The 27,629-nt window shown below is 35.8% G+C and overlaps 1 protein-coding gene across 3 annotated transcripts in view; it reads left to right on the plus strand.

Annotated features, from left to right (window-relative positions):
• Nucleotides 1–530: 530 nt before the first annotated feature.
• Nucleotides 531–27,629, plus strand: part of LOC112051112 (E3 ubiquitin-protein ligase MIB1) — a 219,932-nt gene continuing 192,833 nt past the window's right edge. For all 3 annotated transcript variants that reach the window (XM_052890332.1, XM_052890340.1, XM_052890345.1), the window contains exons 1-10: nucleotides 531–822; nucleotides 908–1,103; nucleotides 1,307–1,503; nucleotides 2,398–2,565; nucleotides 3,347–3,454; nucleotides 4,127–4,312; nucleotides 5,616–5,765; nucleotides 8,189–8,333; nucleotides 9,483–9,664; nucleotides 10,278–10,547. In XM_052890332.1, coding sequence (XP_052746292.1) covers nucleotides 712–822; nucleotides 908–1,103; nucleotides 1,307–1,503; nucleotides 2,398–2,565; nucleotides 3,347–3,454; nucleotides 4,127–4,312; nucleotides 5,616–5,765; nucleotides 8,189–8,333; nucleotides 9,483–9,664; nucleotides 10,278–10,547 — 1,713 coding nt within the window. In that variant the 5' untranslated portion in view covers nucleotides 531–711. The remainder of the gene's footprint in view (nucleotides 823–907; nucleotides 1,104–1,306; nucleotides 1,504–2,397; nucleotides 2,566–3,346; nucleotides 3,455–4,126; nucleotides 4,313–5,615; nucleotides 5,766–8,188; nucleotides 8,334–9,482; nucleotides 9,665–10,277; nucleotides 10,548–27,629) is intronic.

Below are 27,629 nucleotides of genomic sequence, written 5' to 3' on the forward strand. Positions count from 1 at the left end.
AGTCTCACCAATTTTTCAAGGTCTATTTCTACTGCTCTATTGTCTGTGAGTTGACTATAAGGCTTAATTTAGACTACTTTAGCATTTTAGTCGAGTAACATAGACTTTGCTACTGCCCAAAAATCGTTCGAACTCGACTAAAATACTAAACTAGTCCGAACTAGAAAGGACAGAGAAGTAAAAGGAAAACAATGATGATTGCTGATTGACTCTGTAAAGAAAGGAGGTAAGACGATTTCCTATTTAGCATCATGAAGCGTGACGTTATTCCATCGTTTTTCAGACCTACCAATAGATCAAAACATACGTAGATATATGTTGTAATATCTTCTCAATACATATTAGATTTTATTGTCTTTTTATTTTAATTTAATACGTCAAAATATTAATAATTATTTGTAGATTAACTAAATAGAAAGACCATACTCCCCTCTATGGACATAAGTTTCTTTGTTCTTCTACGTTTCAAACTACAAACTATTCTTTGATGTAAACTGTCAAGTGTCAAGTGTCCTCTCGTATGTCAATTCAATGTCACTATGACATTGCCAAAATAGTTGAGAATTTGTATTTTGTTGAGAATGAGATTGTTGTAAACCAAATTGCTTATTTATTTTGTGTGTTTTCTATATTATTTTAAATACAGATAAGCTTCTACATACATAATTATATGCCGCTATTTCCCTTATAGTTTAAGCTAAAAAGGTATCAATGGAGCCTAACGCTCCAGGCTCGTCCAGCTCGTCTAGAGCGACAAAGTTCATGATGGAGGGTGTCGGGGCAAGGGTAATAAGAGGTCCTGATTGGAAATGGGGGAAGCAGGTAGATGAATAAAATATTCCTTGTATCTGTGACTTAGCTAAAACAATACTGTACTAAACAACTACTATAAAATATTTAATTTTAGGATGGTGGAGAGGGCCATGTAGGTACTGTCAGAAACTTTGAATCCCCCGAAGAAGTTGTTGTGGTATGGGATAATGGCACTGCAGCAAATTATAGATGTTCTGGCGCTTATGATTTACGTATTCTAGACAGTGCACCAACAGGTGTCAAGCATGAAGGCACTATGTGTGACACTTGCAGACAACAACCAATATTTGGTAAAAAAAAAAATTTATTTTAAGTTTTGAAAGTTCAATATTGCATGCATTAAATAGTTTAAGGATAATTTATTCTCCAATCAAGTTTTTATTGACTAATAAAAAGACTGTATCTTTTTTGACAACTTCACTTCAAAAGTTATACACAAACATTCCCAGGAAAATGCATTGTTTATGTTTCTATATTCTTTCTCATGTTTTAGGCATTCGCTGGAAGTGTGCTGAATGTAGTAATTATGATCTCTGTTCTGTTTGTTATCATGGGGACAAGCATCATTTGCGGCACAGGTTTTACCGTATCAGTGCCCCCGGAGCACAGAGATGCTTGGTGGAACCTCGTAGGAAAAGCAAGAAGCAGGCTGTTAGAGGCATATTTCCCGGAGCAAGAGTTGTTAGAGGGGTTAGTTTTACATCATAAAGTTATTATCACAATAATATTATAACAGAGAAAGATTGTGTGTATGTTTGTTACACAGCAACTACTGAACTAAACTGAAATTTGGAATGGAGATAGATTATACCCTGAATTACCACATAGGCTACTTTTTAAACATGAAAATCCATGGGAACCACTCATGGAACAAACAGGTTGTCACACAAATAGAGGTGCAGGCATCGGCTATTGATTGTACAATTATTTAATTGTAACTTTAATTTTAAGTTTTTGACTTTACTTACCACCATTAAATCATGACAGAACTTGATGTTTCAAAAGTGCTTGTAAACTAAGCCTAATTGAAATAAATGAAAATTTGAATTTCAGGCACTAATAAAGTATTTACATTATTCTAATTATTATAATAAATTGCAAAAAATCTTTTACCATTAGAAGGCATTACAATTATTTATTTATTTATTTATTTATTTAATAAGGACAACCAACAGCTGATACAATGTCACATGTCAATAATTTACATTAATATACTAAGTTATTGCACAGCTAATTACAGGTTATCACAGCATTCACTAATTAAAATAACTTATGTCAAAACTACAGTTGTCAGCAATGAAATGTCAAAAAATATATAATGCAAATTAATATCTAAAAAAAAATGTCGGATTACAATAAATTAAAAGCCATTAAAATAAAAAATAAGTCACATAAAATTAAAAAAAAAATAAACAAGAAAATTAAATCTAAAAATTACAATACATTAAGAATACAATACAATTATATTTACATACTGAAATTATTATTAATATTAAATGTCAATATGAAGAAATTTAAAAATACACACAATTTTATACATTACAATACATTATTAATGCAGTAATTAAATTCCTTTTATTACAGGTAGATTGGCAATGGGAAGATCAAGATGGTGGAAATGGGAGGAGGGGGAAAGTTAATGAGGTACAAGACTGGTCTGCAGCAAGTCCACGCTCTGCTGCTTATGTTGTGTGGGACAATGGTGCTAAGAACTTGTACAGGGTTGGGTTTGAAGGGATGGCAGATCTAAAGGTATATTTCTGCTTTATTGTATTCTCATAAAGGTATCATATCATATTATCAGTATTTTAATTTTTTTTTCGATGACTAGTTAACCTTTGACTAAAATCTTACCTGATGTTTAGCGATGATGCAATTTAAGATGGAAGTGGGCTTACTTGAAAAAGGTGCAAGTTTTCTATGTATACCTCTAACACTATGTGGCATACCAAATACCATACAGTAAATCGCTTGGCGTTAATCTTTGCTGGTAAGGTGATAAATAACCACGGCCGATGCCTACTAACAGACCAGACCAGAGACAATTTATAAAAAAATGACTCAAGCTGGGAACTGAACCCTCTGTTGTAAACTACAGCTCTACCAACTGTGCCAGGGGTTGCCGACATATATGACTCAATATAAAACTAATAGCTTATTATAAAACTCACATTGTTCAGTTAAATGTCTAGAACATATTTTTGACGTGACAATGTCTTATAATTAGATGGAGCCGGCTGATCCAGAAAAATATGACGCCATGCGTTGTTCCCTCGCTCTAGGGTTGCCAACTTTTTTACATGAAATATACATGAAATAAAGTATATTCTGGTCTATAAAGATAATTAAAAATTTTCTTTTGAAAAATGCAACCATTCCATCAGTATTTCCTTATGTTGTCACGTTCAACTAACGTTAGTAAACCGACTTTACAGGCATCTGATTTTTTGTAATGAATTTATATATTACCTAGTACACACAATATAACACGTTCTTAAAGTACATATTTGAAATGTTTTAATTTAAATTTTAGGTGGTAAATGATGTTAAAGGCCAGAATGTTTACAAAGAACATTTGCCACTGTTGGGTGAATTAGGTCCAGGCCGCACTGGCCCTCATGGATTACAAGTTGGTGATCAAGTAAGTTGATTAAAATTACTCATAATTTCATAGTGAAAATACATAAAATATTAAAATTAATGAAGTATATATAAATGTATATATTTAAACACATGCAACACCCTTGATCTCGCTTTCGAGAAAGTCACTAAGCTTTTAACACCTATACATTTATGTACAAATGAATGTCAGTATACCAATCACTGAATTACAGAGTTTTCATTAATTTGAAATTATTACAGAGTTGATGAGGAGGGAGAGTTAGGTATAAAATGGAGATTTAAAGCAGTTTACATATACAATTATTTTGTTATATGACAGCTATCCTTTTTTTAAATATTTCGTACAATTTGGGTGATTCTGTTTGACTTTTCACTTAAAAGAAAAAAGTCTTTAAAGTGAAAATTTTGGATTATAGCATCCATAGAAGAATAACCAATTTTAGTTGCTATCATCATCATCATCATCATCATTAACAGCTGATGAACGTCCACTGCAGGATATAAGCCTCTTGCATGGACTTCCAAACAACACAGTCTTGAGGCTCCTGTAACCCGCTTGATGTAATCATTCCACCCAATGAGGAGTCGACTAACACTGTGCTTTCCAGTGTGGGGTCGCCAAAGTTTAGATAGTTCCTAAGGTTGATTTAATGTTTAGTTAAAATTCAATAATAATTACACTTTTTTGCAGGTAAATGTAGATTTGGATTTGGAGATAGTACAGTCATTGCAACACGGGCACGGCGGGTGGACTGACGGCATGTTTGAATGCCTCAGCACTACCGGCACTGTTGTCGGAATCGACGAGGATCACGACATTGTTGTTACGTACCCTAGCCGCAATCGTTGGACCTTCAATCCGGCTGTACTAACTAAGGTAAAAATTACAATTACAATACAATTTTACCAAGGTAGCATTATTTAGATGTTGCAGCTATATGGTTAAATTTGTCAGTTAATCAAACGCCTGGGTCCTTTATTAAACATTGGCATTAAATTAAAACCCTATAAAACAACTAGCCAAAACATTAATAGCAACATTTAACTAGATGGCAGAATATATTGTTAGCCATTTACTTACAGTTAATTTTCTTTTTTTTTAATTATTTTAGGTTAGATCATAAATATTTCGAGGGGTATTTGTATTATGTTTATAGAAATCTCAAGTTACGTACGTTAGTAAGTCTTTGCACATAAAGAGATCTTTAATATTCTCTATAACACACCAAGTGCCCACAATATTTAAATTTTAGTGCAAAGGGCAAAGAGGTTATATATATAGGACTAAGAGTTATAACTTTCAAGTTTACATGTATATAATTTACCAGGGACATTTGAAAAGTTCGTAGTGACGTATTTTGAAATGTTATAATTTTTTTAAATTACCCTCTGTTTCGGTACATTATTTTGGATATAAAGTTTAATTTGTTCATTTTGCATTCGTTACGATTCACCATGTGATTTCGTTGAACAAATATGCAATGATAATTTTTTACTTGAAGAAGACATGTTTAACACCAAAAAAAAATGAAGTCATGCTAAAGACTTTAGGTGAATAAGCCTACGTACGCCATTGTGGAAAAAGTGGGTGACGGAGTTCAAACGTGGTGGTGGACAGTGTAGAACGGGAATATTGGTCATATTGAAAAAAAATATGGCGAATATTCTTTTTAGAGTTAAAAATAGATAACGTGGAGTATAAAAAATCGTGCTATAACAGTTGTGTTATTATAAAATGCATTCATTCTACTTCCTACTAATATTATAAACGCGAAAGTTTGTATGGATGTTTGGATGTTTGTTACTCTATCACGCTGCTACTACTAAAGTGATTTAGCTGAAATTTGGATTGGAAATAGATTTTACTCTGGATTAACACATGTCTACTTTTTATCCCGAAAAAATTCATGGTTTCCGGAGGATTGCGAAAACTGATGATTTTGATGATATGAATGTTTGTTACTCTTTCACTCCTCAACTACTGAACCGAATTAGCTGAAATTTGGTATTAAGATATATTATAGCCTGGATTAACACATAGACTACTTTTATCTCGGAAAAATCCATGGTTTTCGAGAGATTTGTGAAAAACTAAATTCCACGCGGACGAAGTCGAGGGTTTTCGCTAGTGCTTTAATGACCCCTGTTATGCAAATGTTTCATAACATTTTATCATGTAGGTGTGCAGTGGGAGTATGACGGCGTCGACGTCGGCGGCGAGCGCGGGCGGTGGGTTTGCTGTGGGCGACCTGGTGCAGGTTTGCGCCGACCAAGAGCGGGTGAAAGCCTTGCAGCGCGGCCATGGGGAGTGGGCTGAAGCTATGGCACCGGTAATTGTACAACTAAGGCTAGCCACAACACAATACAATATTGGCTATAATAATCATCAATATACAGGGTGTCCCGTAAATAGTACGACGTACTCTAGGGTAATAGCTAACATCAAGGCCTAATAAAATAACGCAATATATGGTAGCCGAAATTTTACGGTGTATATGTAATAATGATTTTTGTACAAAATCCTTAAATCCCTACCTTCAGTGCAGTTTAGTCATGCTTCATACTTGGTGATTTTTGAATAAAAGTAATAAAAGTTCATTTTTTCTAACGCGAAGTAAATTGTTTCCAAAAAACGGACTAATTATTTTTTTCATGTTTAACGTTATTTTTGTATGTAATTTTAACGGTCACATTGAAAAAAAAAATACTAGGCAAAGTAGTACCTGGCTTAAAAACATGCTCATTTAATAAGGGTTCCAAAGATGCACATAATTTTCAAACACTTCGTTACAATTGCTATTTACGTTCCGAAAGGGATTATGTAAAAATCGTTACTTAAAATTTTGTCCCTGTCACTTGAATGAGAAAAAAGAATTAACATTGAATCGTAAGATAAACAGGTAAAATGATAAAAACAACATTGAAAGTGCAGTAAAAAGACAATTTAAAAAAATGTAGGGTGCCAACAAAAAATCTTAGTAGTCAACAAAAATCCTTTTATTTGATCCACGCACGCAATCACCCACACAAAGTCAATAATATTGTCAATATGCATGAAACGATATATTTTTGCTCTTCTGTATAAATAATACTTTCATATTGCCAGGGTATCAGTTACGACAATATATTATATAGACTGTGGTATGACTATAGGCAACCTTACCGTACATATATCTATATTATAAAGAGGTAAAGTTTGTGGTATTGTAGAAGGTCCAAATCTACTGAACCGATTTTGAAATGAAAAATGAAAATGAAAATAATGAAAAAATCTTTATTCGTCAACTAAGTCTTGAAAATTTTTACTTTTACTAGAAAACGACGTTATTTGTAAGTTTCAGGCATATTAGGTATGTCACCGTAACGTATTCTTATGGAATCGGCAACTACGCAGGTGAAACCAGAGGGCGTAAGTGTGGCGAACTCTTTCGTTCGTCCACTCTAGGTAGAGCCGTTAACATTTTCATATTTATATTTAGAATTCAGTGGATCGCGCATGGTTACACAGGGTGCTCGGGAGTATTTCCTAATACAGGGTTATACAGAGTGCTCGGGAGTATTTCTCAATACAGGGTTATACAGGGTGCTCGGGAGTATTTCCCACAACTCTAGAGTTATATTATTTAAGGAAAATTAATTAAAAATGTCTAAGGAACATGTGTTTTAAAATGAATATTTTCGGAGTAAAAAGTATTGCTTTTGTCTTAAATTATGTCACATATATCGCATCCTTATATTATGACCTAGCCAAACTTAATAATTGATAAATATCTTATAGTAGTTTACAAGTGAAGTGCGGAGTGCCAGTTGCAATATTTCGTCGATATCGACTGTCTTACGTATTTTAAAATGCAAGGATAGCTGATAAAGGCGTGTGTTAGATGGATAGTCGGAATTATTTGAATTACTTTGTATGAAAACATAGTTTATTTGGTATGATGCACAAAACTTTTAGTGAAATCATATAAAAAACAAAAAATCGGCTGGGCCGATTTAGGTTTTCTTAATTGGGCTGATGGGCGGCTTTCGGCCGTGGCTAGCTACCACCCTACCGACAAAGACGTATCGCCAAGCGATTTAGCGTTCCGTTACGGTGCCGTGACCAAAACCGAAAGGGGTGTAGATTTTCACCCTCCTCCAAGTTAGCCCATCTTAGATTGCATCGTCACTTGCCATCAGGTGAAATTGTAGTCAAGGGTTAACTTGTTAAAAATTGAAACTTGCGATTCGCAAGGAAACCAAATCTACAACAACAACTGCTTCCCGTGAACTAAGAGTTTGCGAGTTATACAAAACATTTCTTACAGAATAACCGTCCAGGTTTATACGGAACCCTCGGTGCGCGAGTCCGACTCGCACTAAACCGATTTTTTTTTATTTTTATATTGCCTATAAATAGTTGCCTATATTCTTCACTATGTCTCATTTATGTGTAGTCTAAGGTCTATACCAAATTCATAAAAATCGGTTCAGTGGTGAAAACGCAAGTCAGACTTACTTTCGCATTTATGTTTAGTCAAAAATATAGTACCTATGGATTTAATTTTTTGGCAATCAAAGTGGTAAAGAAGTAACCAAAATAGGTATGGTTATTTTCAATTCCACATTCACGTTTACCTTATAAACTTCATGTAGATTATATCGACAATTCAAAACGACTGCGGCGGTACAATAAACATTGAATTTATATTCATATATTCAGAGAATGCAATTTATATTTTGACATAATCCAGGTTTTTGGTTTTTCTTGTAGACGCTCGGCAAAATTGGTCGCGTGCAGCAGATTTATCACGATAACGATTTGAAGGTAGAAGTTTGCAACACTTCATGGACTTACAATCCGAACGCGGTCACCAAAGTGGCGTCTTTCGATGGCAGCATTCCAGGAAATTCATCAGGTATATTGAACTTGAGGCCGACGTGTTATGCAACGTATTACGTACGAGTTTTGTGCGGACTTTTGGCGTTGATTTAGACTCATGCACTGAGATTTGATTATGTAAGGAAAGATTAATGATTCGGATTTGCTTTATACTATCACTCCATTGTTTAGCTAGGATAATAATCGGAACGAATTTTCTTATCGCGCGTTGCGGAAGGGGGCTAGACGAAAAAAATCACAACCAAAAAATTGTAAAGACACTTTTTACCCGACTGGAAGAAGGAGGTAATGTTTTTGCTATAGTTGGATGGTATGGGAAGGTACGGGATGGGATGGGATAGGAAGGGATGGGATGGGAAGGGATAGGAAGGGATTGGTTGGGTTGGAATGGAATGAGATGGGATGAGATATCGACAGCGATAGCTATGATAGCGAAAGCGAACTTCGTTCCATCCGGTGATTCGACCATATATATTTATTGATCAACTAGCGGATGCCCGCGACTTCGTTCGCGTGAAACTCGATGTAAACTTTCAAATACCTCTACCCTACCCCTACCCTACCCCTACCCTACCCCTACCCTACCCCTACCCTACCCCTACCCTACCCCTACCCTACCCCTACTCTACCCCTACCCTACCCCTACCTACCCCTACCTCTACCCTACCCTACCCTACCCTACCCTACCCTACACTACCCCTACCCTACCCTACCCTACCCGTACTCTACCCTACCTCTACCTTACGTTGAAATTTTTCCTGAATTTTCTTTGCTATAAACCTCACGGAGCCTGAGACCTTTCCAACGAATGCAAAACCGTGGAAATCGGTTCGTGCATTCTGGAGTTATAGCGTCAGGAAGGAAAACCCGACTTATTTTTATTTATTGATCAATGTAAGCAGTAAAATTCTTTAAAGTAAAGTGAACTTAAAATAGTAGTGATTAGGACCACTTTATTTATATGTATTGTTACGAGTATAAACCGTTGTTTTATTTTTATATTCACCAGACTTTACAACATTGTGTGTGCCTATAATAGTTGTTCTGGTATGATGTATAGATTGTTTTAAAACAGTATTGGTTTAACTAATATTTTTTTTGCACCTTTTGAATATTACAATCCTTAATTAATTATTTAGTTTTGTAAAATTATAATTTGTTATAGGCGATCGCCTGTCGGTGCTTTTGAAAAAGTTGTTTGAGTCTCACGTGACCGGAGACGCGAACGAGGAGTTAGTGAAGGCGGCCGCCAACGGTGACGCGACGCGTTGTGCGGACATCCTGGCGCGAACGGACGGCGCTCAGGCTGACGTGAATGGTGTCTATGGTGGCCATACCGCTTTGCAGGTAACGATGAATAATGAAATTCAAATATAGTTGATGAAATTCAACTATTGTTAATGAAATTCGAGTATGGTTAATGAAATTGAAGAATAGGTGATGAAATTGAACTAAAGGTAATGTAATTCAATTGCAGTTGATGAAATTCAGCTATTGTTAATGCAATTCAAGTTTGATTGATGAAATTTAACTACAGGTGATGAAATTTAAGTATAGTTAATGAAATTTAAGTATAGTTAATGAAATTGAAATATTGTTCATGAAATTTAACTAAATGTAATGAAATTTAATTATAATTAATAAACGTTTATCGATCTTTAATTCACGGGGCTCCTTTTGATAAAGCTTTTTAGCTTTTTGTGATTTAGTAGACGTCACACACCTTTAAAAATATTATAGATATTTTAGGCTTGCAGTTCTCATGACGACATAGTCATCATAATCATCACCAGAACATACACTGCTGGACATAGGTCCCTTGCATGGACTTCCAAACACAACGGTCTCGAGCCGGCTGCATACAACGGTTCCTGCAACCCGCTGTCGTTAACTTTTTATGGATAACAACATAGTATAGATTTTTAATCCGAAACGTTTAAGGCTATATACATTGGTGTAGGCGGCGGCACAAAACGGCCACGTAGAAGTCATCCGCGCACTGGTGGACGCGGGCGCGGAGGCTGATGCGGAGGACCGCGACGGAGACCGCGCCGCGCACCACGCTGCCTTCGGAGACGAGTCCGCGGCTCTCCGCGCACTGGCGTCCGCCGGCGCCGATCTCAACGCAAGAAACCGCCGCCGCCAAACGCCGCTGCACATTGCGGTCAACAAGGGACACCTCGCCGTAGTGCGCACGCTACTTCAACTCGCCGTACATCCCAGTTTACAGGTCAGTGTGTAATTGTAAGCTTACTATAGCTTGGCAACTTCGTTCGATATTTCGCGCGGGCCGGGGGGCGTGTAGCGATGAATGAAAACATACGACTGATGCACGTCACTTCCCTTGCAGTCTTTCCCCCTGTCGCCCGCATATCATGGAGTGTTATCAACGAACTTGCCAGACTATAACTATTACCTAAGGGCTCCAACTTTGCCCAAGGGTACAAAAGGTTTCTAACAAGTGCAGGAATAGCAATGAAAGAATGTTTTCCTCGATGTACCTAACGAAAGGTCAACAAGGGTACACCTCGCCGCAGTGTTCACGCTACTTCAACTCGCCTTACATCCTAGTTTACAGGTCGGTGTGTAATTGTAAGCTTACTAGCTATTACCTAAGAACTCTGCCTTTGCCCAAGTGTACAAAAGGATTCTAACTAGGGCAGAAAGAACAATGAAATAATATTTTTCCTCGATGTACCTAACGAAAGGTCAACAAGGGTACACCTCGCCGTAGTGTTCGCGCTACTTCAACTCGCCGTACATCCCAGTTTACAGGTCAGTGTAATTATATGCTTACTACCTAATACTTCCCCCTTGGGCCAAGGGTCCAAAAGAACTAGGTTTCTAACTTATCCTTGATGTGCCTAATTAAGTTTTTTAATACCATTGACAATTTGTTTGCCAAATATGTGGCTTACGATGTAAATCTCGTTAAGAGAAAAAGACAGTCGAAATAATAGCGGTCAGCGGAAATATCTCTGGTCTCTTTTGTCCTATAGCAATGAAAGAGAGCGATATTTACGATTCGACGCTGTTGATCGACAATATATCATTTTGTTGTCACGAGATAATATGTCGCCTAGTCGCATGTAAGGTTTACTGTTCAATAACGAACAAATAAACAAACACACTATCGGGTTTAAAATATTAGTATTGATGATTGTTTACTCCTAATTCGTATGTCTTCAAGAAACAGTACTTGTATTCAAAGTTTAAGTTTAGACATGCTATGATATTTATTAATCAATCAAGTGAAAATGGCTAATGTAGATTGGTTGCAGCTAATCTCTGTAACTCTTTTTGTTATTTACCTACCTGTTCAACAAATTTGTAATAAATAAGGATGTCAAGGTAAAGGATGTCCAGAATGGTATAATTACTAACATACCTATGTATGCTTTGTTTTTGACCTTAAAACCAACTTGAAGATTTCGACGTTTTTCTATTATGATGGAAATAATTTCTGATAAGAATTGTGTGTCAAAGGAATTAGTCTCAAACACAGCGACTCTTATATTATTCGTTTTCAGAATTATCAATAGATCTTTCCTCCTTTTTCACACATAAATACACATGGTGAGATCAAGATATCATACATTCAGCGCTACGTGATAGAGTTCCCAGACGCTCAGATACGCTATCGTGATAAATTGCCACGTCACACAACTACACCGCGTCTCATTGCACAATAACTTTTCTACAATAGGATTCTACACATACCTACATATTACATTTAAATGTATACCTATTGCCATTTTTTAAGTGTTAAGGAGAAACATCGTGAGGAAACCTGCCTGAATTTTCTTAATTCTCTACATTAGTGAAGTCTGACAATCCGCATTGGGCCAGCCTGAATTATTGGCCTAACCCCTCTCAGAGAGGAGACTCCTCAATAGTTAACCGAAAATGGGTTGATAAAGATGAATGCAAATTTACATTTTGTAAGAAGAATCCTGCAGTTTCACACGCGTAGTTCCCATTCGCTTAATAATAGTAACAAAAGTTTGAACAGCTCTTCTGTAAATTCGTGTCGCTTGGTAATTTTTACCTTTCCGCCGTTGATATTGATCAAAGAATCTTCAAAGTCTCATCACGCAAATAATTTGTTTATAGGTGCGCTAAATTTTACAGCTTTGATCTTTACGAAAAATCGAAACAAAAGAAAAATCAAATATATAAATCTCGTGTCACGTGGTTTGGCTCACTTCAGAAACACATTGTAAAAATAAAGACAATAATAGTTCACAAAGTATTTTTCAACCGCACACCCCATTTTTTTTTTTAAATTCCAGCTTTAGTATTGTATGAAAAAAGTAATTTATATTTCAGAACCACTTTTACCAGTTTAGCTATGTAATTATCTAAAAATATCAGTCTGTCATTGATAACGGTCAAGAAAAAAATAGTTCTTTAACAAACAGTTTCGCCTTGTTCGTGCTATTTTTGGAAAAGAAAAGATAAAGAGGATATAAACATCATAAGTTTTAATTAAAACTTTTGCTCTTGGCCGAAAACACACATTGGAACTTAATTTTTGTTATATAACCTCTCCATAAGAGTATTGGAAGTTCCAAAGTTTCGTATCTTCAAATATTCTTTTCATTTAATTTGAGGCTGGTGTCTGAACAATTTATTTACATATGCATTACTAGCGGACGCCCGCGACTTCGTTCGCTCTTCCTCCCTGCCTAATTTCATCTTCAATTTTCACGTCACGTGATTTTCGATATATCGTCATGAGTATAACCTTTTGCATAAAATTAAACAGATAGACTTAACTAGACTTTCGTTCGCGAAAATCAGTGTAAACTTCATCCTCTTTTTTAACCCCTCTACATTTTCAACTCAATGTAAGAAATCATATACCCATCCGCAAGACACTTCGTGGCTTTAAGGTTTGATATTTAACAGTTTTTTTCGAAGGGTTGTCACGAAGCTATGGAACTAGGACATGATTATCTCATATAATATGAGGAAAATTACAAAAAAGTACGCATTGTACTTGGAAAATCCAGAGAGGACAGCAATTTTGGAACTACTTATTTACTTAGGTTACTTATTTTTAGAATTATATCAAAACAAGCATTTCTAAGCCGATTGTTTGTCATTGTGCCGTCATTTTATTAAATTTTCCGTCAAATCTCACAAAACACGAGACGTCCTCTTTAACGTTAACCACACGCCACTTCCCATCATTGTTCTTGGTTTTAATTACGCATTCGGAATAAATCGCACAGAACAAGGTTTCGGATCCCTTTTTATTAATATTTTGGGGAACTTGTGCATGAATGTAATTGTAAGTATTTAATTAATACCTGTTAAATAGTCCGTGTACAAGGTTTTTGTGCAGGTAAGCATTAAGTTGTCACTTAATTAAACTTTAATTACTTACCTATCAAGCTCTACACGGTATAGAAAATGATAGTCAGTGATGGTAAACTACAAATAATGCTCCTAAAAACCTACCTAACTTCTAAAAGTACTAAACCATGAATATTTAAATCACCTGTTTAATTTTTTCATCATTATTAATTCTTGAAAGCTTATTCAATATTTCTTTGATAGCTCTTAAGATTTCAACGTCTGACTGCCCTGATAGCATAGTGCAATATAAGAGCGAAACTTCAAAGCTTCCAATCCTAAACAAACACCTTTGAAGTTTTGAAGTAGGCGTTGAAATAGGTGCGTAATTATGTACGTTTAACTGAGAGGCAACAAATCTACGTGGACCTAAATTAAGTTATATGCCTAGAGAGAAAACTGATTTATATTCTATTGCAAATTTATGAAATACAGATAGGAATAATTGTCCAACTTCGTATGGTATACTAGAGGACGCCCGCGACTTTGTCCGCCCTTAGACCTCTTTTATCAGGCCCTATCGCAAAATCCGTTCTTAGTGGATACCTACTAACTACAAACTAGTATGCCAAATTTCAGCATTGTATATCAAGCGGTTTTCTAACGCCACGAAAAGAATATTTGGCATATTTTTAAAATGTGACCAATATTCCTAACTAGTCGGGAAAGACTGAAGACAATAGGCCATCGGGGTGAGGATTGAACCAACCCCCCAATCGGTGATGAGTCCAACCGTTCTTACCGTTGAGCTATTGAGGCTTTCTTTTGAGAATTGTACAGTAACGTATCCATTTATTTAATTTAAATAATAGTATAAGTTTCTAAAGATATTGTTTGATGGTACCTAAACTAATTTATTGGAATAACTGGACATTATAAAATGATAAACAAAAAAGGACCGTCCGTAACGCGATATTTTCATTTGACGTCAGCAGCACTTTTAATACAGACGAGTAGAGTTTCAGCCTGTAATGAGTGTAGACGACGCTCTCAGACATGCGGTCGCCATAATTGCCAAACTTTACGTCGGCTGAGGCCCCTCCCGGGTCCCTGCTAACATGTCGCTTACCATTGTTTTCATAGCAACGCATACGTATCTCCCTTCTTATATACTTAACTGTGATAAAACGTATAGTAGGTAAGTATGTATACGTAAATAGTCCTTAAAGACTGAGTGATAGTCAGACGTGTGTCTTTTCTAAATAATAATAATAATAAAAGAAAAAGAATGCCTGTACAAAGGCGTAAGATTGTATCTACAGAGATGGGCGATAATAACTGCAACACAGTGTTTCACTAAAGCAGTATTATCGAATTTATGTTATTGATGCACAATGTCATATCGCATATAGATTTTTCTTTTGTTTCATGTATGTACTCGTACTTCTTGTGTTATAATTATTTAGTCAAATAAACTTATTTCTATTTTTCTATGAAACGTGCACACTTTCAGAGCCCATGCTTCTTCAAAGGTACTGTAAAGTTACTTAGAAAGTACTTAGAAAGTTGGTAATCTGGAGTCTTGGTGACTCCAGATTACCAACTTTCTAAGTATATTAATATATATTATTAATCATGTTCCCAGGCAGCAGTCACTTAGCTTCTGTAACCCTTCAAAGTACTGTCCAAGTGCGAGTTGGACTTTCTTTCTTTCAGCTTTTAAAAAATGACGAAGGTCTGGCCATCACAAATACTAACGTTGACGTTAACAAAGGTGACTGACTGCCATAGTGATTTATCAACGCACAGCCCTAATCACTGGACAGATCGGGCTGAAATTTGGCATGCAGTTAGATGTTATGACGTAGGCATCCGTTAGAATTTTAATCCCGGAAAAATCCATGATTCCCGAGGGATTTGTGAAGAACTGAATTCCACGCGGACAAAGTCGCGAGCGCCCGCTAGTTTATAAATAAATTTCATTTTAGTATACCATTGTTTTCTCATTTGATGTTATAATTGACTTTCAGTACACTAAATTTCAGCTTATCCACGAGCTTATTCACTTATTTTGACGAAATTAAACGCCCGAGGCGCTTCCTTCTGTGCACCGAACTTATCTCCGAAATCTTTGTTTAATGAAATAACTATCAGAGAGCTTGTGCCATATTCAAGCGCAATTGGGCGTAAAGCTATTTAAATCTGAATAGGGGATTGTGAAGGCGCGTCACCTTGTTCAGAGACGCTGGCGTCTCCTCCTTAATAAAGTTAGAGCGACGTCGCCCGCGGACACCCGCTCGGCCGCCCACTAGCGTCATTCCTACTAAACAAAGCGTCTTTACTATTCATGTTTTAAAAGGTTTTCAAACAATAGACTAATTATATCTTGGCGAATAATCGCGTAATAAATTCATATTGCTCTATAGTCATGAAGTAGTCCTAGATGTGATTCCGTTTGAAAATGGTGTGGTAAAACTTGGCCTAATGCTTCTCCAATTAGAAGTTGGTAGTCCTCTCACTCAAGGTTGCAAACCACACGTACCTGATACTGTGCTGGTAAATACCTGCTAATATTTTAGAGGAAAGATTTGTATTTTTTGTATGTAAAGAAACTCAAACTCAAAAACTAGGTACTGGACAGATTTAAAAAATTCTTTCACCGATACAAATCTACAATTTCAGGGAGTTACATAAACTATATTTTATTCCCGTATTTCCACGGGAATGGGAACGTTGCGGGTACAAATGCTGTAATTAATATCTATACTAATATTATAAAGCGGAAGAGTTTGTTTGTTTGTTTGATTAAACGCGCTAATTTCAGGAACTACTGGTCCGATTTAAAAATTTTTTCAGTGTTAGATAGTCCATTTATCGAGGTAGGCTATAGGCTATATATTATCCCCGTATTCCTACGGGAACGTAAACCACGCGGGTGAAACCGCGCCGCGTCAGGTAGTACATAGAATAAATCCAAACAAATATTTCAAGCCAATCTAATGACCAGCAGGCTTATTCAATATCCTTGACGTATGCTACTTGAAATAAATATGAAATTGAGATTTTATGTAAAAATGTCATGCGGTGCTTACTGGTGGATATAACACCTGGACATAAAGACCAAAATAGTGAATAGGCCAACAGAGTTTGAACAACAATTGTCATTGAAAATAATCCCACTAAATCGCACTGTCAACTAAGTTTTTAAACAGGTTTTTAACTGCTTCTTGAATAATACAAAGCCTGTCCAACTCATATGTCTTCACAGGAGAATCGTAAAAAACTAGAAGGAACAGCTACGTAGCGGCAAAAATTAATGGTGAACGAAGTTTGCTCTCCAAAATGAAAATTACTTTAGAACTTTGAAAATAAATTGTAGGAAGGAGGAAAAGCAAATTATCGCACTTAAATTTTTACGGGTAGAAAAAATTACAAACATTGGCGCTTTAACTTTCCGGGTCATCATACAACCCATATTTGGCTCACTGCTGAGCTCGAGTCTCCTCTCAGAATGAGTGAGGTTAGGCTAATAGTCCACCACGCTGGCCCAATGCGGATTGGCAGACTTTACACACGCAGAGAATTAAGAAAATTCTCTGATATGCAGGTTTCCTCAGGACGTTTTCCTTCACGGTCTGAGACACGTGAACGTGTTTCGAACCCACACCCTCCGGAATCGGATGCAGAGGTCTATCACGTGCTATCACGGCTCTGCAATCTATCTCTCTATCTCTATGACTTTCCGGGTAGCGATAGAGATTACAAATATGAGTAAAGTAAATACTGTAGATAGTTTATCATCGTTGTAACTGGGGAGCGACAGAGTGTGTCAGGAGTCAGCAAAGACGTTTGTTACGTAAATATCGGCTGGGCGTGTTGCGAATTGGGCAGAATACACGATGAGGGGAGGCGTATGTCCCATTTCTGCTGCATAAGTAGAAGTATTCACTTTATGTTCAGCAGCTACTCGTATGTGACAAGGACGCAGCGATATTTATTGAAGCTAGTTGAATGTTTTGTGCGTACAGGTTATAAATTTTAACGTTCCACGACATTAGGAGGGATGTTTGCGTCAGACTTAATTTTGTTTTTGCCATTATTCTTTACGTTTCTCCGTAAGAATTTAGTAAAACACGAGCATACAAAACAAAGTACGGATAAATTACGTAGGTAGTTGTTTAGCTTTGTTGTTAAATAATATACTATCAGTGGAGAGAAGTATTTTTCTTTCAAAAAAATGCATGAAATACTCATTATGCCCCGCGGTTTCGCTCGCGTAGATCTCGTTCTTGTAACAATAACGGGATTAAAAGTAGCCTTAGATTCGACAATTCTCATAAGTGTACGATTACTTTGTACATCAAAATTCCTACTGTGGGCCTGTGTAAAATATGCACAGATTTTTATTTTTCAATGGGACGTCAATGTCGACGCACTTCGTAGACCTTTTTTAAGCACAATGTATGAAAGTTTTGACAGAATAAAGTAATCTAGGTATAAGTAATAATGTTAAAAGAAAAAAGAAGGTTATACGCGGACCGCAAGTGGCACGTTAAATGCTATGTGCTAATTAGCAAACCTGAGCTCAGTCGCTTCACTGTCATCGTGCCGTTGACAACGCCGCTGAAATAATTTTTGTGTACCAGTTGTAAACATCGAATTTGGTTTATGTAACCTGTCTACCTCTTTTAAACCGACTTCAAAAAAAGGAGAAGATTTTCAATTCGAGTCTTATGTATTTTTTTCTTCTAACGTCATTGGGTTCAAGTAAATATGTATATAACTTTAACTTCGATATTTGTGAGCGGCTGTTGCATCATTTACAAGATGCGAAAACACTGCAAATATTGATAGAGTTGATGAATATTAGCGAGCGATTGGTAAATTGTATCGTTTTCATTGATTTCATTGTTTTACATATTTTGCATATAAACTGCGGGCACGGCAGCGCCATTACGAAACTGAAGGATGTCTTGCCGCGAGTGTAAATTCACAGGCTCTCCATTTCTGGTTATGTGCCGATTTATATTCTGCGCCCACTCGCCGCCTGAGAAATCTCATGTTGGAGGTGCTCTTTCAATTTGAATCGGAACACTCGGATCGGGGAATAATGTATTTCGATATCGACCCTCCGCTCGAAACGAATCCTCCTGTTTATCGCCGTTCTCATTTATTCGGGCGTCGTCGCGCCTTTATTTTTTCAACACAAGCCCGGTGTCGCACTGTTTATCCGACGCGGTGCTATTAGCAGGGCCTTTGTTTTGAGACAATCAGATTGCGTCGCTCGTGGATAAATAATAATTGAATTGTCACACCGAAGCACTACTACACGCCTTGGTCCCCCAAAATTTACCGTTAACATCGTCCTGTATAAACTAGCATGTTTTTTTTTCATGTATAGCTTATTTATTCATGACTATTATTTATGGTTTTTTATTTTCTCCCACAAGAAGGAAACGTTATCTTTACTAATATTATAAAGAGGAAAGATTTGAGTGTTTGCTTGTTTGATTCATGATTGTTTGCATTGAATAGGCTCTGAAACTAGGCGAATAATTTTGTGCTAAAAAAAGTAAAAAATAACTTTATAAGTATGAACTTTATTAATACATATAAAATATAAATAAAATTGAAGTGTCAGTGATTTCAGGATAACTGTATTTATAGTTAGTTACTTAGTTAAAGTGTACTAAAACAAATCGGGCTTTTTATAATTTTTTATAATTATTTCGTGTGTTGGTTTGTTTCTCCGGGCTAATTTCTGGAACGGCTCAATAATTTAAACTTTTACTGATAGATGAAAGAGGCTATTGAGCATTTTATTCCTGAAAAATCCATGGTTCCGGCGAGATTTCTGGAAATCTGAATTTCAAGCTAAGAAAGTTGCAGGCGTCTAGTAAAACAATATAAAACAAAAACTAATTTCTAGAGTAAGTAAACATCTTGTAAACGCTGCGAGTGTAGTGTAAAAGTGTTTTATAAACAATAACAATTTATAGCACTTAAAACCCAAAGGAAAGTAATATAAATCTTGTCCGCCTAACGTAGCCGGAGCAACTGTACCACAAATGATCCACAACACAAGATCTCTAGGTATTTAAGTGAAACGTGTCTAAGAAACTCCGCTGCTACCAGACTGGTACGTAGTCTAAGTTTCTCTAAGCGATCCTTTGAAAGCAACAAAAAGTGCATTTCCTCGATAGCCACTTTTCTCAGACAATTTAAAATTGCTTTGAATTTTCTAGTAGGTACGCTACGAAAATATTTATTAACTAAACACGAATAGCTGTAAGTTTAGGCGTTTACAGTTTCAAGTTTAGGATTATAGGAAATACACCCTTTTAGGCATAAGCTAAGCTTAAGCATGTGTGACATCAGGAAGATAACAAGCATTTTTAGATTACAAGGGTTTTAAAGATTTGTAAAACATAGAAATAAATAAAAATCTTTAAAATACTAGCAAACGCCCGCAACTTCGTCCGCCCTTAAAACTCCTTGATCCGGCACTAACGCAAAATCCTTTTTAGCAGGTCTCTAATAACTATAACCAACTATATGCCAAATTTTATCTTTGTACGTCAGCGGTTTAGAGTTTTCATGATGAATGACCTTTCGAATTTATTTATTAAGATATTAAATGGTTTTATGAACGAACATTTTTCGACGTGAATTGATGCATTTTATTCGTATAGAGTATAGAAATAAATATTATGGGGGTACATATGGTAAGAAAATTGGTTTTGGTCATAGCTTATTTAAGAGAGCCGTGAGCTGTTTGGTTAACCACGGCCCACCAGTTTGAATGTCTCATCTGGTATTCGAGTCGCGGGGCGGACATCCTGCGAGCCCTTAACCCGCGTCTAGTTTCTCGTATTTGAGGACTATTTACGTCATTTTGTTTGATAATCTGCTATTGTATCGTCGGGGTTGCGAAGCATCCCAGTGCGAATTATGCGAGTTATCTATAGCGAACGTGCGCGGCGTACGGGTATGTAATGAATAAATAATGAAACATGTTACACGGAATAATGATGGATTTCTTATCGACAAAATGTATGAATACAAATCGTAACTATTCCGAGTTCGACATCCTTTACTTTGAATTTGTTCAGAAACATAGGTATTACAAACTGATGTCCGCGGCTTCGTTCGCGTGGAAAACCCTGACTTCTATAGCTATATCTTCTAACTTCAGAGAACATATTCATTCAAAGTTTGTTGAATGAATCTGTTGTACCATTTCTCCCGCTTTTTCTTAGTAAATCTACGTCACAAAAGAAAACTAGTTTCGTACTTTACCAGTACTCGTAGTCTTATCTCGAAGCTTCCATCTTCAGTAGGTAATTTCGCGTGGATGTTGATATGTTAGTTAGTCAGTTATCTTATTACATACTTACTTACGTACTTATCTTTACTCTAATATTTTTCAAAAAAACTTACTTACGTACTTATATTTAATCTAATATTTTCCAAAAAAAATATTTAATGTAAAAAAAATGTATAGGCACTAACCAGGCCTAACACAAAAACAAAATCGATACATATAAATGAAATTGAAGTGCCAGTCTGTGCTTTTAAAAAAACTGTGTTTTCTCAAGTGCTTATTTACTTATACCTAATGCTTAAAAACCAACAACTTTTTTAAAAGTTATGTATGTGATAACTTCAGGAACGGCATTTCAATAGAAGATAGACGAAGGTTATTGAACAATCGGCTAGTTTGGTTCCATGGATCCCGCGGGATTTGTAACAAACTGAATTTAATTCGTATAAACTTTAATATCGTGCAAACAAGCACTAGAGAAAACACAGATGTTTTGAAATCGCAGACCAACTTTTCTATTTTATTTATATGTAGTGATTGAGTATGCTACAAAAGGTAGTTGTTGAATTTACGAGAAAGATAAAAAAAGATATACCTAATTAGATATCTATTGTGGAACAAGCAAAAGATTATTGCTTGTAAAAAAATTGATTGTGTTGTTATTTTGTCTGTTGATAAATGATTATAATACCCCAGTATGACTCGTGTAACCGTTTTATTTCCGTTTATGTGCCTATTTGTATTCTTTTCCGTTCCTAGCAAAATCTCTGTATCTGAGATGCTCTTTCGATTTGAATTGAAACGGCCGAATTGGGGAGTAATTTATTTTTAGGAGATGCGACCCCTTTTACTTTGTCCAACTCTTTATGTTTATCTTATTTTGACGGATTCATTTTTATTTGTGTTGTTACTAAACTATATATAACAATCACAATCAACCCTTGTTACAATAATTTTATTGGAAATAAAAAACGATTTTGCTAGAATAGAAAAATCAAAAAATAAATATTCAATATTTACAATCATGTATTAACTAGTGTCTTTATTAAGTAAATAATGATAACAAGCTTTACGAGTAATGTCAAAAATAAAACGAATAATGCCAAGTGGCGTGTACTGTATGCTATCGGAAAATTCCTTTGGTGTATAAAGGAATTTTCCGATTTGTAGAGTTTTCTTGTCTATGGAATTAAGGGGTTGTATACATGCACAGTCTGTAGTGTACGAGTATACACATTTCAGATTAGGTTGATAGTGCCCTGGTCAAAACCTCTGCACGCTACTGCGATAGGCGATAGGTAGCGATTGATTTTCTTAATTTGTTAAAGTGCACTTACAGCCATTGTACATCGCTAATACGTTTCTGTAAACAAGCATTTTCTGTAAACAAGCATCGATTTGTTTACCAATTACATAGCTGAAGAAAAATAAACTACACCCTTACATCTCTACCTACATCTCCGTTTTGTTTCTATTTATCGTTGTTGTCCTTCGCTACGTTTAATATTCCAACGGAGTGTACCGCTATAATTGTATCACGTATCTAAACAGATATTTAGATTGTAGGGTGTGATTATGGCTTATCACATTACTTATGGTAATGTGTATGGCTGCGTTAATACATACAGGTACTCCGGTGCTCGTATAGGATCGTGTTATGGTGATATTAAATATTCTACGCGTTGCTACGTGTTTTGTATCTTATGCCGATAACAATGCTGACATTACAAATAGAAAAAACTCAACAACTTACTTTACTTACATTACGTAAATATATCATTTCATTTATAGGTAATTAAATAAAGAAAAAATCTACTTATTTTTTCTTTATTTAATTACCTATAAATGAAAAGCAAACAACCTTTTTATAAAGTGTTTATGAATCTGCGTACACTTTTAATAGCTACGTGAAATTGGAAGAAATATTGTTATCTGTTTATTTTTAGCATTTTAAAATATTAGCGAACTAACTAACTAACTAACGTTTCTCATGTTTACAATTTTCTCTGTATCGTTTCGGTATAACACCTCGTGAAACCCTTCTAGTGGGTAAGGTAATAAACCACTCCTCTCACATCGCATGCATTGTGACTGCTTCGTGATTCGGCAAAATTACCAAGTAAAACTAACTTGTCGAATAATAACATAAAATTTAAATTTCATTAAATTATTAATTAGACTCTCGATCAAGTCATCAATATTCTATTTCATTGCGCTTTCATTTGAGACCCCACTCGAGAGTCGAGTGTTGACGGCCTCCGTAGCGCAAAGGTATGCGCGGTGGATTTACTTGACGGAGGTCCTGGGTTCAATCCCCGGCTGGGCCGATTGTGGTTTTCTTAATTGGTCCAGGTCTGGCTGATGGGAGGCTTCGGCCGTGGCTAGTTACCACCCTACCGACAAAGACGTACCGCCAAGCGATTTAGCGTGCCGGTACGATGTCGTGTAGAAACCGAAAAGGGTGTGGATTTTCATCCTCCTCCTAACAAGTTAGCCCGCTTCCATCTTAGATTACATCATCACTTATCATCAGGTGACATTGTAGTCAAGGGCAAGGGCAACTTGTAGGGAATAAAAAAAAAGTTTATATTTACAGACATTTGGTTATTCTTCTCCACAAATTTTAAACGGGTCAACCGATTTTCATCAAACATGTCTAAGAACACTCGCACATAAGTCATCTTTAATAAAAAAAAAAAAAAAACAAATAAAATCGCTTCCGTTCCGTTCGGCAGCTATGGTGCCACAGACACTCCAAACTTATAACACCCCTCTTTTTGCGTTGAGGGTTAAAAATAAATTAAACACGCTTTGAGAGCACAGCCGTAGTATCGTCGGACGCGGGATGCTGACATTGCATTTAAAGACGTGACCGTCTCCGCATTACCCGACCCGCTAGATTTGTTCCTCGTGCCGACACAAGCGTCTTATTGAAATCTAATTTTCGTTAATCCCGCGACCCGACCGAGTCCGACTGGAAAACCGCAGTTTGTCCATTAGTGTTTTAATTGTGTTCCTGCTCTGTTGCTTGCAAAATATTACCTAGTTTTAATGGCCTTTAAATGCTTTTAAATACTCAGAAAAGTGAATTTATTTGTCTTTCATTTTATCTTTTGTAAATTGCAATGCCGCTTTTTAATCAGCACTTAACCAGAGATGCAAGCGTGATCATATCGGTGTGTCCAGAACCAACTATTTGTTTAAACATATATCTGATGTGCCGTATTAAGGATTGTTTAATTTTTTATAGTAGTGTACTGTGTGCGCTGTAGCATGGTGCGGGTTACAGTTCCTTCTGACGTTCATATTTTGTACTACGAGTATTATCGTGAATCGCGGCAAACTTTCAAGAGTGAAATGAACTGTCACCGGCACCATGCTATAGCGCACTAACTGTAGGTACAAATATTTTTCATTCCCGAAGCGAAATGGTGGTATGATATTCCAGAGTAAACTCCTCTTCGCTTGAGATATACCGACATAAGATGTAGCTAAAATGTTAGGCCAAATTATAAACTACTAGAGAACTTCCCGCGGTTTCACCCACGTAGTTGCCGTTCTAACTATCTTACTCACTGATAATATAGCCTTGCAGTGGAGACAAAATTTTTAAAATCGGTTAAGTAGTTCAGTCTCAAAAGCGTAACAAACAAACTAACTCACTGTCGTATTTATAATATCAGTATGGAAATATGGATGTGTGCCAAATACAATTCTTTTCAACCATTACTAATTTATAAAAAAAATAAGTAGTATATTAAAAATAATCTTATTAACATAAAGATGGAACCGACTTCAAAGAAGTATTTCAGTTATTTTGATTTAATATGAAATTATTACCTAAACCGAATTTCCTGAAAATGAAATGTGACCAATCGGAAACTATACTGTTTCAAAAAAAAAGAATTTTCAAAATTGGTTTATAAATGACGAAGTAACTAACAAACACTAAAAAAAACATACGCGTCGAATTGAGAACCTCCTCCTTTTTTTGAAGTCGGTTAAAAATACTTCGATAGTGTTCATTTTAATTCTATCTGCGCATTTTCTACCGTAGCACGTAGTATGCTACGACATGCTACGGTACTACGTGTAATATAAAGCATTGATTGAGGTTTCAACTTTTAACTTAAATCCGATTTCATGTGACTGATCCTGTCAGCGATAATACAGTTTAACTGTAAGCCCGATAATCTTACAATAGATAAGGGTTAAGGAAATACTGCATAAAATATATCCAGGCTATGGAAGTTAGAACAAAATTGAAAATGTATAATGCAATATGTATTGTATACATATATAATAATTTGTTTATTTTGCTAATATCCACGAAAAGCCGACGAACCCATGCGACAACGTCACCCAGATCAGACAAAATACTCTCTACGTACGTTTCAACCCGAAACCGGAGCATCCTCAGGAGATGTTGACTCTATACATATATCCGAATAGGTTTTGACGTCACTTAATTCTGTGGCCACACTGTTATTAACCATTATTAACTATCATTATTGATAGTTTGGCCAGGAGTTTTTGGGGCAACATACTCGCAATATATTTTTAACGTACTAAATTAAATTTCATATGAAACATTTTTCATCAATTAAACCAGATGGGTGAAGGTCATTTCTAATACGGATCTTGGAGCATACCTAAAAGTCACGTGAGGAGATATCTAATCAATCATGTACGTGTAGATTGTGGTTGTCGTAAAGTCCGGCGCTTTGAGATGCTGACATCGCATTATGAGAAGCGTAGTCGTCCGCATTACTCAGCCCGTTTTAGATTTGCTCCTCTCTCCACTCAATTCAAGTGTCTTACTCAAATCTAATTTTCTTAATACCGCTTCAAGTGACTCCCATCTGAATATTACAATGTATTTGTAGTATGTGAAGTCTTAGATAAAGTAAATACGAATATAAATAATTTGGGCCCCAGTTTTAGGGATGATACCTACCTATGGTATGATACCTATTTTAGAATCAAAAATGCAATGCAGTGTGGCTATGCTGTGATCTGTCCTGTAAAATGTAGATATGAAATAAAATTGAAATGAATTTTTTTTTCTCCACATTACGAGTATGTAACTAAAAAAAATGTGTTAGGCTATATTAAGATAATGCGATAATGTAACTGGGTAAAAAAGCTGTGTTTCATAAATCCTACTAGCTGTTGGATATAGTATTATTCATTGTCGTTTTTAGTTCAATATAAAACATTTGACACAAATTTCTACTCAACTAATATCATTGAAGTTTAATAATATGTGTGTACTCTGTGTAATGTAATGTAAATTTAACCCTTGTATACCCGGATGCTCAAACATAGGAGCGTAATACGTACCTACTCTTACCATTAATTCTGGTTTATGTGCAAGTAGCATAAATCAGGCTACAACGGCTCTCAAGTCGCACCACAAGATCGAAGCAAGACGATGTGAATTAGGGATTGTGTTCTAAGCGACAAGTCACCATTGCTTGGAAATTGAACCGAACTTGGTAATCCTTTAAGTTTATAATGAATGAGATTTACGAGATCCATCCTTACAGCCAACTTAGAGATCCTTTCGAAATTGTCTTACAAAAAAAAAATGCACGTGACTTTTTCTATTTATACCTACTATACAAGCTGGTTGATATTACTAATATTATAAATATGATAATTTTAAGTATTTTCGTATTTAAATGTGTATTTTCGTATTGAATATTTATAACACAAATTAAAATTATGCAAAAAGGCTTGATTGTTTTGGCACACAGGTTGAATGGCTTAGGTTATACCCACTCGTAGCAGTTTGTGACCTTCTCAATCACGAAAACCTGCAAGTAATTGAATGAATTTGAAGTTAATTCATACGGACGGAAAAGTAATATATATATATATATAAATGCGAAAGGTCACTCATCAAGAAAACCGCTTGACGTAGAAAAATGAAATTTGGCAGGGGGGTAGTTAGTAAACGTCCGTTAAGAACAGATTTTGCGACAGGGCCTGATTAAAGAGGTCTAAGAGCGGACGAAGTCGCGGGAGTCCGGTAGTATCCATATATTGATTCAACGGAATAGATAGGATCTTCGTCATCATTTAACAATAATTTTAAGGAAGTTTGGTATCTTTAGTATGTCATAAATCAGACTACAACAGTTCAGAAGTTGCTATGAATTAGGGCTTGTAGTTAAGGCGACAAGCCACCATCTTTCGAAATTAAACTGAACTTTGTAAGCCTTAGAACACTGAACTTAGTAAGGCAAACTTTTAAGGTGTACCAAGGTTTATTTATGTACAAAGTGAAAATAATAGAGTGAGCAAACTTAATAAAATGCAAATTAACTGTTTTATAAGGTAGATAAAATATGACTTCATATTATTTACAAAAAATCCAAGTATCATCTGACTTTTGCCACTCCACTTTATTACTACAATCTTGTTCTTTGGAAAGTGAAACATCATACCTATTCGTGACTTCTTTTATTATGTTTCTTGTAAACGTAAGGTCACTCTCAAGATCATTTTTCTTAGTCTTCAGATGCGAACCATTAATCTTTTATAAATGTATCTTGTAGCAAAAACGAAATCATTAACTTTTTCCTACTTGTATTGGGCAAAGCAAAATGTTCATAACTTAGTGCAAGGATTTTTCTTATTGTTCCTCGACGCGAAATTATGGGTGTTATGTCATTGATGTAT

The sequence above is a fragment of the Bicyclus anynana genome, chromosome 3, assembly GCF_947172395.1.
Source record: "Bicyclus anynana chromosome 3, ilBicAnyn1.1, whole genome shotgun sequence".
Lineage (NCBI taxonomy): Eukaryota > Metazoa > Arthropoda > Insecta > Lepidoptera > Nymphalidae > Bicyclus > Bicyclus anynana.